The sequence below is a fragment of the Electrona antarctica genome (genome assembly GCF_951216825.1).
Source record: "Electrona antarctica genome assembly, chromosome: 23".
In the NCBI taxonomy this organism is placed as follows: Eukaryota; Metazoa; Chordata; class Actinopteri; order Myctophiformes; family Myctophidae; genus Electrona; species Electrona antarctica.
Window position 1 is genome coordinate 7,915,360 of NC_136804.1, and position 17,723 is coordinate 7,933,082.

At 44.3% G+C, this 17,723-nt stretch overlaps 1 protein-coding gene across 1 annotated transcript in view; it reads left to right on the plus strand.

Moving 5' to 3' along the window:
• The window catches only part of dock4b (dedicator of cytokinesis 4b), a 275,073-nt gene that overhangs the window by 209,756 nt on the left and 47,594 nt on the right, over positions 1–17,723 (plus strand). The window contains exons 37-41 of the mRNA XM_079494185.1: positions 2,750–2,836; positions 3,509–3,613; positions 6,332–6,473; positions 11,576–11,684; positions 12,005–12,062. Coding sequence (XP_079350311.1) covers positions 2,750–2,836; positions 3,509–3,613; positions 6,332–6,473; positions 11,576–11,684; positions 12,005–12,062 — 501 coding nt within the window. The remainder of the gene's footprint in view (positions 1–2,749; positions 2,837–3,508; positions 3,614–6,331; positions 6,474–11,575; positions 11,685–12,004; positions 12,063–17,723) is intronic.

A 17,723-nucleotide genomic window follows, 5' to 3' on the forward strand; every position in this document is an offset into this window, starting at 1 on the left:
TGCCCTAGATGTTTATCTGTTGCTTCTGTGCTTTGTGAGTGACGAGCGATTCTCCTTCACTCTGAATCAATCACTCTTTTAGCACATAAACAAACCCAAACTAAGCAGACAGTGTCAATATTTGATTGATCGTCTTCGGCAGAGAACATCCATCCAAGGGTATTTCACTTAGTCATATCAAGTAGAATCGACTTTGTTTGCGTTCATTTATGTACATCCTTTTATTTTGTACAGACGGAATTAAATGAACACTGACAACGTTACAATGTTAATTAGGGTCCCATCTCGATATAGCAATTATATCTGGATCTGGATCATATATCCAAATGGGTGTCCTTGAAATAAAATAAGTTTGAGAACCACTGCCATCAGTCATAGTCAATATAAGGCAAGACTTATTTCCAACTAAAAATATTATGCAGGAAAAAAGAAAAAACTAACCAGGTGCTCGACGGAGATATAAACATAAACATGTGAGGATGATAAAAAGGTGCTCACACGGATCAAACGGGATAAAGGCATAAAGAAAAAGAAACAATCCGGGCATTCAAGGTTAAAATGAGGAGGATAGCCTTTATTAAATTAAAAAGGCAACTGCCAACATTTCGTTTCGACCAAACCGGTCTTCATCAGGGCAAGAATGATATTCTATATAACATTATTATGCATTCTGTCTTTCCAACGGTGCCAAAGTGCGAACCAGGTATTTATGAGCTGGTGCTGTATGTGTCAACATCAAAATAAATAGCATTTTAACACTTGCCCAAAAATCACTTTCACCTAGAAAATCCATTCGCATTTTTTATAATTCAGCTGACTGTGGAGACACATGCTGGAACTTTTTACTTTGAAAAGTTTTATGGTTTCTGAGTTATTTAATTTTGCCAAATTCTCAATGGCGAAAACACAAACTTTGGCAACACGTATTAAAAAAAAAAAAAAAATCATTGTTTTGATTTTTATTAAAAAAATAAATAAAACATATATATATATATCTTTTTTTTTTCAAAGACGTCCACAGACGTCTTGGGCTCTGCCCGTGCGGTAATACCAAAGACGTCCATAGACGTCTTGGGCACAAAATGTGTGTTTGACACTCACGTTACACTTTCTTCCCCCTGGTCCCTGATCCATAAAAGGCTGAGAACCACAGGCCTGCACGGCACTGGCCGACACAAAGTTCAACAACAAGAGTTACAGCAACTCTCCTTTCCTTTCTCCCCCTCCCTCTCTGTGTATGATTGAGCAACACATCAATCGTGCTGGCGTTCATTGTCTATAAAATATTTACCTCTGGAGGGCCCATGTGTGTGTGTGTGTGCAGTCGGTGTGCACGGATTGCTCATTTCCACCTCGCTCCACATTAAGCTCCCACAGCGGGACGGAGCGATACGCGACTAGCGCCGCTCCGTTATAAACGGGAGCGACGGTGCCAAATCCATTGACGGAAACATTCTGGGACGACCGACCGGCAGCCGATGGCAATCACTCCTTATTGATCTACTGTATAGGTTGTTGGCTGTATAAATGTTTAGTAATGGCGGCTATGAATTCCCCGTGTTTCTTCACTAGTCCGATCCAGAAGAACACAGTTTGCCGGCCACTGCTACAGAGCTCATCAAATGTGGCTCAAAGGCCCAATGAATAATGGACATTGACATAAAAAGGGTTGAAACCCACTGCATTAAATCGCAGAGAGACGGAGTAAACAAAGTCAATCAGACAATGGTCAACTTTGATATAAAGTACACATGTGCAAGAGATCAGACGTCCCAACGGTTGTACAAAAACTCTCCTTCCAACACCACCACACACACCTCTGCCTCGTAGGTGCTTGTTGTTCTCAGAGGAAGCGGCGTGGTGTGGACTCGCGTACAAAAATAACTGTTTTCAAAATGCTCAAGCGCTCGCTGATCAAATCTCACGCGAGCTCTGCGGAGTCATTAAAACCGGCACAGCTCGTTACTCACCGTCCAATTTCACCACTGAAATTCGCCACCGCCGCCATCTGCCGGCGCCGGCCGCCCGGGGACGAGAAGGCGTTGTGAGGGGGAGGGCTTCTTTCATTTAATTAGCGAGACGGCCGAGAGCCCCAGAGCACAGAGACAGATTAGCCTCCACTGGAAATTCCGGCACGTCGCTGCCATCCGGTGGAGAGAGGGTGACACTGCGGTGACACTGGCTGGGGACTTTGGTGTGGCGTTGCAGACAGAGAGGTGGTCTGCAACAGTAGTGTTAGGGGGCTTTTTGGTGGGGTTCCAGGGGATCCCTAGCTAAATGTCTTAATGTTTAATCATGTTTAACCACTTTAGTCCTAATTTATACTTCAGCTGTTTGAAAATAGCAGATTGACACGTTGTGAGATTGTAGATCTGCTATTTTCAAAGCATTTTGAAAAATCTTGAATCATTTTGAAAATAATGAATCATTTTGAAAATGCAACTGGTCTAAGGTTGCTTGCCATTAGCAAGATTTCTTTAAGCTGTTACACGGGGCCCCCAGTCAAATGAGGTGTAGATTCATGTAATTATAATTCAGTTCACTTGAACTTAACGCAACACAGAAGGTGGATGATTGACTATTCTAACAGTATCACCACTACCTAGTTCTTGTTATGCAATTACTATAGACAATTTAACATTTAAGTGTGTGTGTGTGTGTGTGTGTGTGTGTGTGTGTGTGTGTGTGTGTGTGTGTGTGTGTGTGTGTGTGCGTGTGCGTGTGCGTGTGCGCGCGTGCGTTCCCTCAGTGTTGGGAGAACGGCATCATCTTGTGCAGGGAACTGGCAGACCAGTACGAGTCCTACTACGACTACAGAAACCTGAGCAAGATGAGGGTGAGTGAGTGAGTGAGTGGGTGCACATCAACACACATCATCCGTGTGTTGAATCCTCATCAGCACTTAAACGAAAACTACCCAGCCTTCCTACAGGTATCAATATACTTTATTCAGATTTGTTTTTTAATAGTTAGTCTTTACAGTTGTTGCATTTGAAAACAATCGCAGTCCTGTAGAATACGGATTTCAGAAGATAACAAAAAAACTGTCTTGAGCAGCAGTTGAGGCAATCGATGCTAGTTATTGCAACCTACAGTTGGGTGCCACTGATATTGTCCCTTATCATTTGACCCATTTAGGCCTGACCTCAAAATCTTAAAAAATCCTTCTAAATCCTCCAGTTTTCTGAAATAAATATTTTCACGATTTTTCAAAAATAGCAGACCTACAAGCTCGTAGCGCGCCACTCGGTGGCGCGCTATGAGCTTGTAGATCTGCTATTTTTCAATAGCTAAAGCATAACATAATGTTTAAAACACCAAAAGGGGTTCCCGCCCAAAATGGGTTAACTGTCCTTTTGCGCAGATCACGCAAACCTCAGCAAAAAGAAAAGGACAATATCGATGGCCTCCAACTGTATGAAAGGTCGATGGCAACGATCATCGTGCAGTAGAAATGCAGTAGAAAGTAGACGTGCCTTGAGATGATATTTATCTTTCTTGCCGTTAGATGATGGAGGCTTCCCTGTATGATAAAATCATGGACCAGCAGAGACTGGAGCCTGAATTCTTCAGAGTGGGTTTCTACGGCAAGAAGTTTCCCTTCTTCCTGAGGGTAAGAAGGACTGTTTATCACTGTTTCTCAACCAGTGGGCTAAGTGACTGTTTATCACTGTTTCTCAACCAGTGGGCTAAGTGACTGTTTATCACTGTTTCTCAACCAGTGGGCTAAGTGACTGTTTATCACTGTTTCTCAACCAGTGGGCTAATGACTGTTTATCACTGTTTCTCAACCAGTGGGCTAATGACTGTTTATCACTGTTTCTCAACCAGTGGGCTAATGACTGTTTATCACTGTTTCTCAACCAGTGGGCTAATGACTGTTTATCACTGTTTCTCAACCAGTGGGCTAATGACTGTTTATCACTGTTTCTCAACCAGTGGGCTAATGACTGTTTATCACTGTTTCTCAACCAGTGGGCTAATGACTGTTTATCACTGTTTCTCAACCAGTGGGCTAAGTGAGGCTATTACGGTGAGGATATTACGAGTGGGCCCCCAAAGAATTGGCACAAAACCCTACGCCTTTGATGATAATATAAAATGTATATAAAAAATGAAAATCTGCAAAAAAAAAAAGCTTTTGAATTATATTATAATAATGTTATTTCCAGTGGTTCATGCCGGAAAACAATCGATTGATGGATCATTAAAAATATACATGTTCTGAAAATGCATCCATCAGCCCACTTAAGTGGGGTGGGCAGCGGCCACTTTCAAGACTTTCAAGAAGGCCCCGAGTGATGCAGAAAAGGTTGAGAACCAATGTTCTCGATGCCTCTGTCTTAATCGGCCTACGCAATACACAGTACAATCCTCAGTGTTCATTTAACTCTGACTTTTGATTGATTGAAACCTTTATTTTGGGGAAATCCATTGAGACCAGGGTCTCTTTGTCAACGGCACCCTGTTGTACAAAAAGCAACATTTACAACAATGATTTTACAGACATGACATCATGTAGACAACAAGGTACACATAGATATTATACAAAACACTAAACAAAAGACAAAAAATAAAATAAAATAAAAACATTACAATAAACAGGTGCATATGCCTTCTTCCAATATAAGGTCAGCCTAAAAATAGCAAAAGAAACGAGGACATCTAACTTTTCTTGACATTCATTCCATATATATGGAGCATACGCACACTGAAGGCTGTATCTCCCAACTTAATATTGGTTTTAGGCACCTTCAGCATAACCTTATCTTGAGATCTGGTACCATTCGTTACAAAGATACGAGTTACCAAAGATACAAATGGAACCAAATGAACCCATTTGTATCTTCACAACGACATCTGGAAGGCCAGCTGTCATCCGTGAGAGGGAGTCTTTCAAGGCAAGTGTCCTTGTTATCAGGATGGTTGGTAATAAAGAAGTACAACAACAGTTATCCTCTTGCAGGCAGCAAGTACTCCTGCTTCTTGTTTACGGTAGTCTATTAATTTCCCAGTTTCATATGTTGAAAGTAAGTTTAAACGACCACCTACTGTACCTATACCCACAGACCTGAGCTGACCTGGCGCAGTGGGCACACGGCGATGCCTGACACAGCATTATCGGTTGAATCCATACGTAGCCTATTTATGCCTCCATAAATGTCTGCTTTAGGGCAAACTCGTAGCTCTACGTAGCTCATACTTCCAATTGTATCCGGGCGGGAACCCCTTTTGGTGTTTTCAGCATTATGTTATACTTTAGCTATTGAAAAATAGCAGATCTACAAGCTCATAGCGCGCCACCGAGTGGCGCGCTACGAGCTTGTAGGTCTGCTATTTTTGAAAAATCAAAGAACGACTGACATAGAAACATAGCTTTTTCAGAAAACTGTCAGGATGTAGAAGACATTCTTAGAATCTGATCTCAGGTCAATTCCTTTCCATGGCAGCATTCCCGTTGTCAGAGGAATGTAGGTGTCAGGGGTGTTCTTTCCCCTTCAAAAGCACTTGTGTTCCAAAGCCTTAGAGTTACACTGTTTGGAATATGAATGCTACTGATTTTTTTTCTCTCTTTTTATGGTGTTGATGTTTTCATGGAGCACAGCTTAATGAGCCAGCTGTGACCGCATGAGTCACGCACGAACGCACGCACGCGCGCATGCACGCACGCACGCACGCACGCACGTGCGCACGCACAGTCGCAAACACACACTTGATGGTTCGGCTCCTGCTGCTAATACTTCAGTGACACTAAAGTTTAATGTGGGAAAGCAGTATGGGGGCCACAGTAGCGCCGAGTGGCCACTAGGTGTCAGACTAACACCACGGTAGTGCCGTCTCCTCCGGCCCTTCCTCCTGTCCCTCTGCAGAAAGTAACCAAGTACATTTACTTAAGTACTGTACTTAAGTAGAATTTTGAGGTGTTTTTACTTTACTCGAGTGCGTATAGGCAAATGAGGCAAATATTGTACTTTTACTCCACTACAATTAGATTGTGAGTATTATTACAAAACATACAGTAACCACTTCAGCCCCATATACATTTAGACCATTTGAAAATATGGAAATATGATGCGACGCATTGTGTGCTTGTAGATCTGCTATTTTTAAAATATTTGTATACATTTGAAAACTTGAAATGGGACATTCTGCATAACAAGCACTTTCTATACTTTTGGCACTTTAAGTACATTTTGATGCCAACACTTTGGTACTCAAAGCGCTTCTTGAATTCGGGACTTTTACTCGTAACGGAGTATTTCTACATTGCAGTATTGATACTTTTTTCAAGTAAAACAATTGAGTGCTTTTTTTTCACACCACCGCGCAGAACAAGGAGTTTGTGTGCCGTGGCCACGACTACGAGAGGCTGGAGGCCTTCCAGCAGAGGATGCTCAACGAGTTCCCCCACGCCATCGCCATGCAGCACGTCAACCAGCCCGACCAGACCATCTACCAGGCGGAGGCCCAGTGTATCCTTATCACCACGTGTGTGTGTGTGTGTGTGTGTGTGAGAGAGAGAGAAAGCGTGGCACTAAGCGATGCGCTGTGAGCTTGTACTGTAACATCTGCTATTTTCGAAGAGCCAATGCTAAATTCTAAAATTACACAGATGATTTCACGGTTTTAAAATGTGCTTAGAATGATATATGGACAGATCGGCATACAGGCAGGCAGGCAGACAGACAGACAGACAGACAGACAGACAGACAGACGGATAGACGGACGGATAGACGGACGGACGGACGGACAGACAGACAACAATAGACAGACAGACAGACAACAATAGACAGACAGACAGACAACAATAGACAGACAGACAGACAACAATAGACAGACAGACAGACAACAATAGACAGACAGACAGACAGACAGACAGACAGACAGACAGACAGACAGACAGACAGACAGACAGACAGACAGACAGACAACAATAGACAGACAGACAGACAGACAACAATAGACAGACAACAATAGACAGACAGACAGACAGACAGACAGACAGACAGACAGACAGACAGACAGACAGACAGACAGACAGACAGACAGACAGACAGACAGACAGACAAACAACAATAGACAGACAGACAGACAGACAGACAGACAGACAGACAGACAGACAGACAGACAGACAGACAAACAACAATAGACAGACAGACAAACAACAATAGACAGACAGACAGACAACAACAGACTGACAGACAGACAGACAAACAAACAACAATAGACAGACAGACAGACAACAATAGACAGACAGACAGACAACAATAGACAGACAGACAGACAGACAGACAGACAGACAGACAGCACACATGCACAGAGCTATTTTCTCTTGACAAGATAAATGAATCACACACACACACACACTGCACATTCACTTGATGTAAAATGCATTAAAAGCTGATTAAGTGCATGTGCAATTATAGAGGAAGTAAGCAATTAGGAGCACATGCATGCAATGTAATGGATAAGACTGCATTTAACACAGCTAGCTTCCTGTGCATCTTCAGTCAGTCCCCCCCCCCCCCCCCCCCCCCCCCCGCCAGCCACACACGCATGGCTACACGTGAAGCATGTTTCTTGCTCCCAGTCAGACAATGAGCTGTACCGTGGATACACATGCTCCTTAGAATGTATATGGAGATGTGAAAGTATCTGTTCAATATTCAGCCGCACATCTCTCTCTAAGACCAGGAGTTCATCTCAATAATTCACTCCAATGGAGAGAACAGGACAGCTGCTGCTAGACAGACCGAGAGAGTGGAATATATATAGAGTGAGATGTTACAAAATGGAATGAGAGAGAGAGATAGAGAGGTTGAGAAGCAGACTGAAGCCTGTGGTTTGTCTTCTGCCAAAAATAGCAGCTCTGCAAGCTCACAATGCCTTTTCGTCCGCAACGCGTTGTGAACTTGTAGATCTGCTGTAGGCCTATTCAGTGCCCAGTGCTGTCCTATGACAAAACTGTAAGTTAGGCAGAGAGAGAGAGTTGTGCTTTAGGCCTACCATTTGTACATTGTATGTTGGCTACACGTGTTATTCATATAGATTGTATATAATGCACACTGGGTGTGTACACAGTACATACAAATGTGATTTTGCATTTTATATCTTGGTATGTTAAAATGTACGCGTGTGCGTGTTCAGTAACATGTGCACGTATGGCTGTGCTTGTGTCTATACAAGCTTGTGTGCATTCTGTGCACACAAGCAGTGGTGTGCGAGTGTGCACGGCATTCTCGGACGCATAACTCAGAGCGCTGTTGGAATCGACAGCTATAAGTCTAACTGTGTTAGCATAGCGCTGCGTTATCCGCCAGTATCGTTAATCAATAGCGCCACTCCCATGAGCCCCGCTACTGTACCCCGCCACAGATGCTCATGCATATTAATGGATTATGTCAGCTGTCTTCATCCATATTCCAGTGGCGAAATGGCATTATTTTGGCCAGGTTTGCTTATGGTAAAAGGTGTGTGTGTGTGTGTGTGTGTGTGTGTGTGTGTGTGTGTGTGTGTGTGTGTGTGTGTGTGTGTGTGTGTGTGTGTGTGTGTGTGTGTGTGTGTGTGTGTGTGTGTGTGTGTGTGTGTGTGTGTGTGTGTGTGTGTGTGTGTGTGTGTGTGTGTGTGTGTGTGTGTGTGTGTGTGTGTGTGTGTGTGTCAGAAACAGCCAAAATCCCTGTGTGCTGCATGCTGTCTTTATTGACATTATGGCTCATAATGAGATGAAGTAGGCATGATCAGAGCGTAATAAAACATGAATTCAAGCTCCCGCTAATCAAAACACTGATCGCATCGCTCGGCCTCGGTCGGTGGGCCTCAGCAGAGCCGGGAGCTGGAGTAGTTTCACTTTCAGCCAAAACAACAAGACCTCTTCTTCTCTGCTCATGTTGCAGATTAGCTGGCACTCGCCACCTACTGCCTCTACCGCCCCCTGGCGTCTATAGAGTTAAGGGGCAAAACACACAGGCTGCAAAGGGCGCGTAGCAGAGGAAGCATGACAGTGGGGTAACACCGAGAATGGTGGCCTGTGATGTAGGTCAGGGGTTCTCAACGTTTTTGGCTGGGGACCCCCGGAAATGCTTTGGCAATGTCTCGGGACCCCCGCCCCGCCCCCTCCCGACCCCCAATATAAATTGACTGCTACAATAACCTTAACCCATTTTGGGCGGGAACCCCTTTGTGTTTTAAGCATTATGTTATAATTTAGCTATTGAAAAATAGCAGATCTACAAGCTCGTAGCGCGCCACCGAGTGGCGCGCTACGAGCGGCGCGCTACGAGCTTGTAGGTCTGCTATTTTTGAAAAATCGTGAAAAATAAAAAAAAATAAAAAATTGTAAAATGGGGAAAAAAGGGCTTTGTTAAGACCTCCATAATATGATGGTCAATGCCTGTGTGAAAAGCGAGAGCGATTGGTGCAGCCAGTGAGGAGCAACTATACAGTGTTTCAGACACTCGGACAGTGAATTATAGTTAGATTAGATTTGGCCGCTGACCCCCATCTGAAAATATGCTGTTCCAGGGACTCCCCAAAAGCAAATATTTGAGTTATTCAAAGATTTGCACACATTTTCACGATAAAAAGAATAGCAGATCTACAAGCTCGTAGCACGGCACTCTGTGCCGCGCTATGAGCTTGTAGATCTGCTATTTATCAATAGCTAAAGTATAACATACTGTAATGTTTAAAGGTGTATATGAAAAATACGTTTTTCTCACGTTTAGACCATATCCGTGGTCATCATAATGGGCATACCTATACAAATTCTCATTTGTGTGTTTATATATCAAAAGTCCATAAAAATTTAATTTGAATTACTTCCTTAAAACGAAAACGTGCTGCGTGATGGCATGTAGAGCAATAAAAGCCAATAAACATGAAGCTCACCCATTTGATTCCCATTGCTGCACGTTGTTCAAACACAGCTGCTTTTCTGCCGTCTCTCTGTCACTTTGTAAACAAACCACTCTGCATACGCGTGGACCTACGTCCCCATAGCCTGGAGGGATGCAACGCTCTGATTGGTTCAGAAACTTAGATCCTGCCGTCTGAGGCTGAAACTTCAAAATAAAATGCCCCAAAAAAGCCATTTCACTACACCTTTAAAACACCAAAAGGGGTTGAATGGGTTAAAAGGGAAGGAAATACGAAAAAAGCTGGCAGTGGGGGATGGTAATTCAAGACTATGAGCTGGCAGTGAATGAGTTAATACGTTTCACTTTGACTAAACCAGGCGGTCATGAGTCATGACCGGAGGTGTTTCATTGCGCACCGCACAGCGTGAGCTGTGATTGGTCTACCGCTGAGTGGACATACAAACGGATTAACCGTGTGTAGACGTGTATTATGCACATATTGTGCATGCTGTACAGTGTGTAGGCCTACTGTACATGTGTGCGTTCGCCATACGTGCGGTGCACGTGCTACATGAGGCATGCAAGTGTTTTCAAGGTGGAGAACCATATGGTCGCTTCTACGTTCGCTATCAAGGTGTGATAATCAATGTGCAGGACTGCAGGTGGGTGGGTGTTTTGCGGGCGTGCGCGAGACGTACATGCCGATGCGTGAACAATGTGTGAGTAAGATGTGTGAATAAGGTGTGTCTGCATGTGTGCACAGTAGCCATATGGGTTTGCTGAGTGTGTATTGATGTTAGTGCTGTGCGTGTCGGACAATAAAGATACAGGAGTGCTAACGTGAAAGAGAGAGACAGACAGAGACACCGTCTACCTTGTCTCGCAGTGTCCCGTCTATAGGGCTGCAGCTATTGATTGTTCTCTTAGCGATTTTCAATCAAATTCTTTGTTATTTATATACTTATGTATATCAATGAATAGATTAGCCATCTTAAGCGCTATTTGCATACTTTGTCACACAACTCTTCGTGCAAAAACAGTGAAAATAGGCGATTGACAAGCTTGTCGTGATGTGGCATGTTCAGCTATATTCACGATTATATACAAAAACTGATTTTCGCTTATAGTGACATGTCCAAAATAGGGATCAATTACAAATCGATTATTGTATGAAATGATCGATTTATAAGGGGCTAGTGGCACTAGCGCGGTCGTTGCCTCTCAGCTAGAAGGCCCCGGGGATGCCGGGGACACTGTGGCTGTGTTTTCTCCTCTGCGTCGTCAGTGCCCATACCCTAGGTACCAGGTGGGGTCGTCAGTGCCCATACCCTAGGTACCAGGTGGGGTCGTCAGGGCGAAAGGGCCTTTCTGTGTGGAGTTTGCATGTTCTCCCCGTGTCCCCTAGCCTAGCCCATTTTGGACTGAGTTAAAAACATGCGCCACATTTTTACGATTTTTCAAAAAATAGCAAAAAATATTTTTCAATAGCTAAATTATAACAATGTTTAAAACACCAAAAGGGGTTCCCGCCCAAAATGGGCTAGGGTAGGTACCCTTTTTTTATATAATCGCCGATTAGTTTGATTAACCGTTGCGCCTCTAGTCCCGTCCCCCTCCCTCTCTCCTAAAGTCTCCCTGTCTCCTCACCCACTCTGTCCTGCTCTCTCTGTCACACACTCTGGTGTTTTGTCCTTGACGCCACCTCCCCCCCATCCCAGACCTCCAGATCTACGCCGTGAGTCCCATCCCAGAGAGCCAGGACGTGCTGCAGCGGGACGGCGTGCCCGACAACATCAAGAGCTTCTACAAGTTCAACCACATCTGGAGGTTCCGCTACGACCGGCCCTTCCACAAGGGCACCAAGGACAAGGAGAACGAGTTCAAGGTGAGTTCAACCACATCTGGAGGTTCCGCTACGACCGGCCCTTCCACAAGGGCACCAAGGACAAGGAGAACGAGTTCAAGGTGAGTTCAACCACATCTGGAGGTTCCGCTACGACCGGCCCTTCCACAAGGGCACCAAGGACAAGGAGAACGAGTTCAAGGTGAGTTCAACCACATCTGGAGGTTCCGCTACGACCGGCCCTTCCACAAGGGCACCAAGGACAAGGAGAACGAGTTCAAGGTGAGTTCAACCACATCTGGAGGTTCCGCTACGACCGGCCCTTCCACAAGGGCACCAAGGACAAGGAGAACGAGTTCAAGGTGAGCGGAAGATCAAGCTGGAGTGGGAACCCTTTCCATTAAAGGGACACTTCACCCTTTTTGCAAAAATATATATGTTAATGATGTTTAGAAGATTTAGAACCCTTTCCTGGGGGTCTTTATGTGTGTAATATGTGGTTTTAGATATTTTAGATTTTAGCAGTGAGCCTAGTGTCTCTGATGTCATCGAAAGTGGGCTCACTTCCTTCCTGGACTAGAATTCCCATAATGCTTTGGTGCACTGCTCCTCCTTGTGGATAGCGGGAGGGCTGTCTTACTGAGACAACATGTAGTCCAGGAAGTAAGTGAGCCCAGTTTCCATGACATCAGAGACACTGGGTTCACTGCTAACATCTAAAATATCTAAAACCACATATTACACACAAAAAGACACCCAGGAAAGTGTTCTAAATCTTCTAAACGTCTTTAACATATATATTTTTGCAAAAAGGGTGAAGTTTCCCTTTAAAAAACAAAAGAATTAAAAACATTTTCCGGGGGCACGGTCGGTAGCATTGTTGCCTCACAGCTAGAAGGTCCTGGGTTCGATTCCCGCTGGGGATGCTGTGGGCACTAGGGGGCGTGTTCTCTCCTCCGCGTCATCAGTGCCCATACCCTAGGTGGGGTTGGCGAAAGGGCCTTTCTGTGTTCTCCCCCGTGTCCCTCACAAAGAACGTGCAGTAATCCTGGTCTCTAAACTACCTCCCCCTGGCCAGCCGGGTGCCTCATGGAGGGGAATGGAACTGGTTGGAATAACGTGTTCCTTCCACGTGCCACGTCCAGCCGGGGAAACTCCCCTCTGTCAGGTGAAAAGAAGCGGCTTGGACCCCCAAGGGGGTCCCGAGACATTGCCAAAGCATGTCCGGGGGTCCCCGGCCAAAAACGTTGAGAACCCCTGCATTAGATAATAGACAATGGGTGAAAACATGGTTTACATTATCATGGGATAAAAAATAAAGCGAAAAAGATAAAACATTTTCCTTTGTTATAGCCCCTTACGGTACCAGACCTCCATTTCTGTGAAAAACAGGAACTCTGGGTTGGCTCATCTCCTCTCTTAGTCCACGTCGTCCTGGGTGCTTCTTTGTTTATTGGTAACACGCAGTAGTGCTGCTGACAGATTTGAGATATAGTGGAAGATAGATGAAGGGACAGACAGACAGATGGATTTATACAGTTTAGAACTGCAATCTTGACGATTATTCTATCAGTTACTCAGAATAATCGGCAAGCGTGACTTTTAATAACCTTTTTTTATTTCAGTTCGAGACCGAAACTTCGACTCGATTATTTTTACATTATTACTATATTGCTGATCTTCTGGCTACTTGAGCCTACAATATATGTGACTCAATGCAGCGACTAATGTATTACATTCTTGTCATTCAATCACAGATTCAGAAAATGTAATTGTTTATAATTCACATATACAGTAAATCAGATTTAGTCCTCCATCATTTCCTAGGGATTAATGTTACCCTTGTTTGATCACGTCAGCTGATCACATAAATCAGTCTTTCACACAACCATTCAGTACTTACAAAATGGATTCCGTGCATCGTCTGCCATGTGAAGTCCAAATAAAAATAAATGAAACAGCGGGGTGTTGCGCACAGTGTTAGAAAACTCAGCAGAAAACAAAGCAGCGTTGTTTCTCACCTTGAAAACCCAATTTATTCAAATGCAATGACATTTGGTATGGGCTTCTGAATAGAGATTATTGAGCACAGAAGCCCCATTATTTATTATTTATTCATTTGGATCCCTGTTGGCTGCCACCAACAAAGTAGCAGCTACTCTTCCTGGGGTCCACAACAAACATAACAATACTGTACATACGACACAAACAAAAAAACATACTGTACAGTATTGCTGAATACATTCAAGACAATAAAACGCAAGTAAAAAAAGAAGCACAACAATGCTGTTGCCCACCCCCCCCCCCCCCCCCCCCCCCCGCCACATGGCCACAAGTCCACTCTTGTACAGTCTGCACGCACGCACGCACGCACGCACGCACGCACGCACGCACGCACGCACGCACGCACGCGCACAGTCTCTCTCTTGGAATGTGTAATGTCATGTTTCCATCAGCCTCTGTGCTAGGATGGAAGCATGACATGTCAAATAGAGTGCCTGCCTAGGATGACTGACAGAGCACTATCGACAGACACGCCTGGCTATACACTCACACAGCTCTATCAGAGAAGTTTGGAAAAGATAATTGGAGGTATCCAATTGTCAAGCTCCTCACATGACACGGAGCTGTCTACTGCCTGTCGAAAGGTCTATGTGAGGGGCACGGTCGGCACAGTCGGTAGTGCTGTCGCCTCATAGCTAGAAGGTCCTGGGTTCGATTCCCGCTGGGGACGTTGTGGGCGCTGGGGGCGTGTTCCCTCCTCCGTGTCATCAGTGCCCATACCCGAGGCGGGGTTGGCGAAAGGGCCTTTCTGTGTGGAGTTTGCATGTTCTCCCCGTGTCCCCTAGGGTAGGTACCCTCACAAAAAACATGCAGTAATCCTGGTCTCTAAACTACGTCCCCCTGGCCAGCCACTCCTCCATACCATCACAGAGCATCTACTTGTGTTTATCTTTGGCTGCCTGTACACAGGTTGGTTATAAGAGCCTTTGGGATGCAAAAAAAAGAAAATAATGGAAAGCAAAACAGCTTGAAAAAAATCAGTGCAATCGACTCGTCTACTATCGGTGGCCGCCAAGTATGGCAAAGACTTGTACCCCTGAAGGGTGTGTGGGCAATTTGTCCAAGATTTGCTGACTGTGCATTTTTTACAGCACACTTGTAATATTGGTGTCCTTGTATTGTATCTCTTTATTCTCGTATGTAGACATAAATAAATGCTTAAAGGGGAAAACCACCCATTTTCAACATTTTACTATGTCATTAATATACCTTAGAGCTGTTGTGTGGAAATAATAAAAAAGTCCCCCCATTCTGTGTTTCCTAGAACTGTAAGTATGAAAAAAATCATTAACATGGTGAAACACATCTTGATGACATCATCAAGATGTGTTTCACCATGTTAATGATTTTTTTCAGACCTCTAGTTCTAGGAAACACAGAATGGGGGGGACTATTTTATTATTTCCACACAACAGCTCTAAGGTATATTAATGACATAGTAAATTGTTGAAAATGAGTGGAATGCCCCTTTAAATGAACACAGCTGCAATGTTGGTTTGGTTTGTCCACAAGAGGGTGCTGAAAACACAGAATGGGGCTCTGTTATGCACCCGTCTCAACTTGTGTTAAATGATTCAGGCGCCATTCTTCCTTTGGTTCTTTAGCTTGTCCTTAACAAGCATAGGAACACTCGGTGTGTGATAATTAGTGTCTACAGCTGTTCAGTAAGCCTTTTTTGTGTGCAAACCTGTATCACACAGTACAGAGTTGCCGTTTGCAGCAGAAGGAGGAGGGCTGTCCTCAACTAAATAGATTCTTAGTCAACTGACAACTCATAGTCGTAGGAGACTGTCTACTAATCATTTTGTTTACTTAATCAACTATACATTTTTGCTAGTAACAGCAATACTTGTATGACCAGTTGTATGGTTTAGACTTTAGAGAGACAGTCGCACTGAGGAAAATTCAAAGAGCAGAGTTAGGGTAGCAGAGACTTAAAATGGTAAATGGTGCATTTGTATAGCGCCTTTATCCAAGGCGCTTTACATAGATTGTGCATTACATTCACCCATTCACACACACATTCATACACCAATTGCAGCGGAAGCCATGCAAGGGTTCAGTGTCTTGCCCAAGGACACTTCGACATGTAGACAGGAGGAGCCGGGATTCGAACCGCCGACCCATGGATCATTGGACGACCTGCTCTACCTCCTGAGCCACAGTCGCCCCACTTAAATGTTGAGGTTCTCTCTGGGAGTAACACGGATGGATAGGATCAGGAACGAGTACATCAGAGGGACAGCAAATGTCAGATGTTTTGACGATAAAGCCAGAGAGGCCAGACTGAGATGGTTTGGACACGTACAGAGGAGGGATAGTGAGTATATCGGTAGAAGGATGTTGAGGTTAGAACTGGAACTGCCAGGCAGGAGGCCAGAGAGGACAGGGTGAGATGGAGGCAGATGATTCGCTGTGGCGACCCATGAAGGGAAAAGCCGAAAGGAAAAGAAGAAGAATCAACAAATCTGTTGATCAATCAAACATTGGGTTTGCTGCATATGATCATGCAGAGGCCAGACCTTTCATGTTCACACCAGCACCTGCGAGCAAAGGTGCAGACATTCGCAAAATGCAATAACCCATTTTGGGTGGGAACCCCTTTTGGTGTTAGCATTATGTTATGCTTTAGCTATTGAAAAATAGCAGATCTACAAGCTCATAGCGCGCCACCGAGTGGCGCGCTACGAGCTTGTAGGTCTGCTATTTTTGAAAAATCGAAGAACGACTGATGTAGAAGACATTTTTAGAATCTGATTTCAGGTCAAAATGGGTTAAACTAGCGGTGCTTCAGTGAGATTTCCGCTGCTCTGAGCAAATCTCAGCTGTTTCCGGGAGGAGAGCACACAGGCAGGGAGGAGAAGTATACAGAGACACTGTGCTTTCTCTCTGACAGCTTGTTTGTGATTCATGCATTTTAGGTAAGAAATAGGCCATGTAGTCCTTCATTTATTTCACACTATACAACTGCTACACAAGTAGCAAACACGTTTGCTACTTCCATGCATACAGTTGGGTGCCACCGATATTGTCCCTTATCATTTGACCCATTTAGGCCTGACCTCAACATTTTTAAAAATCCTTCTAAATCCTTCAGTTTTCTGAAATAAATATTTTCACGATTTTTCAAAAATAGCAGACCTACAAGCTCATAGCGCGCCACTCGGTGGCGCGCTATGAGCTTGTAGATCTGCTATTTTTCAATACAATTTAGTCCAGTTTGGACAAAACTGCTTTAAAAAAACAAAACAACGGATTGAAAAGGATAAATATAGCAGTAACCATATTAACCCATTTTGACCTGAGATCAGATTCTAAAAATGTCTTCTACATTCCTGACAGTTTTCTGAAAAAGCTATGTTTCTATGTCAGTCGTTCTTCGATTTTTCAAAAATAGCAGACCTACAAGCTCGTAGCGCGCCACTCGGTGGCGCGCTATGAGCTTGTAGATCTGCTATTTTTCAATAGCTAAAGCATAACATAATGCTAACACCAAAAGGGGTTCGCACCCAAAATGGGTTAACAGTTTAAGGGCCCATGACGTAGATGTCCGTCATGGTACTTTTAGTACGGCCATGTGCCCGAGACGGAGATTGATTAATCTCCGTCAAATTAGTGATATCAAAACCGGTCGCATCGCTCTACAGCCTAGAAGCGATTGTTGCGCAATCCTCGGTGTTGCACAACAGTGACACGTCATCGAAAATGTTCCCTGCCTGTTTAGCCGACGACAACGAAAATCTTAAATCTCGCCTAATTATAAAAAAAAAGGTTATGTGTTTGACGGGCCCCCGCTGTCCAGTCGCTAGTCTTGTTAGATTAACGAGATGAAATAATGAAATAACCCCGGGCCCTTAAGGTGTTAACCTGTGAACCACACTATAGCCAGGGATTGGTTACCCACAAAAGCGTGGACAGAACAGTGGTGTGTGTGTGGTTGAGTGCATGTGCGAGGGTGC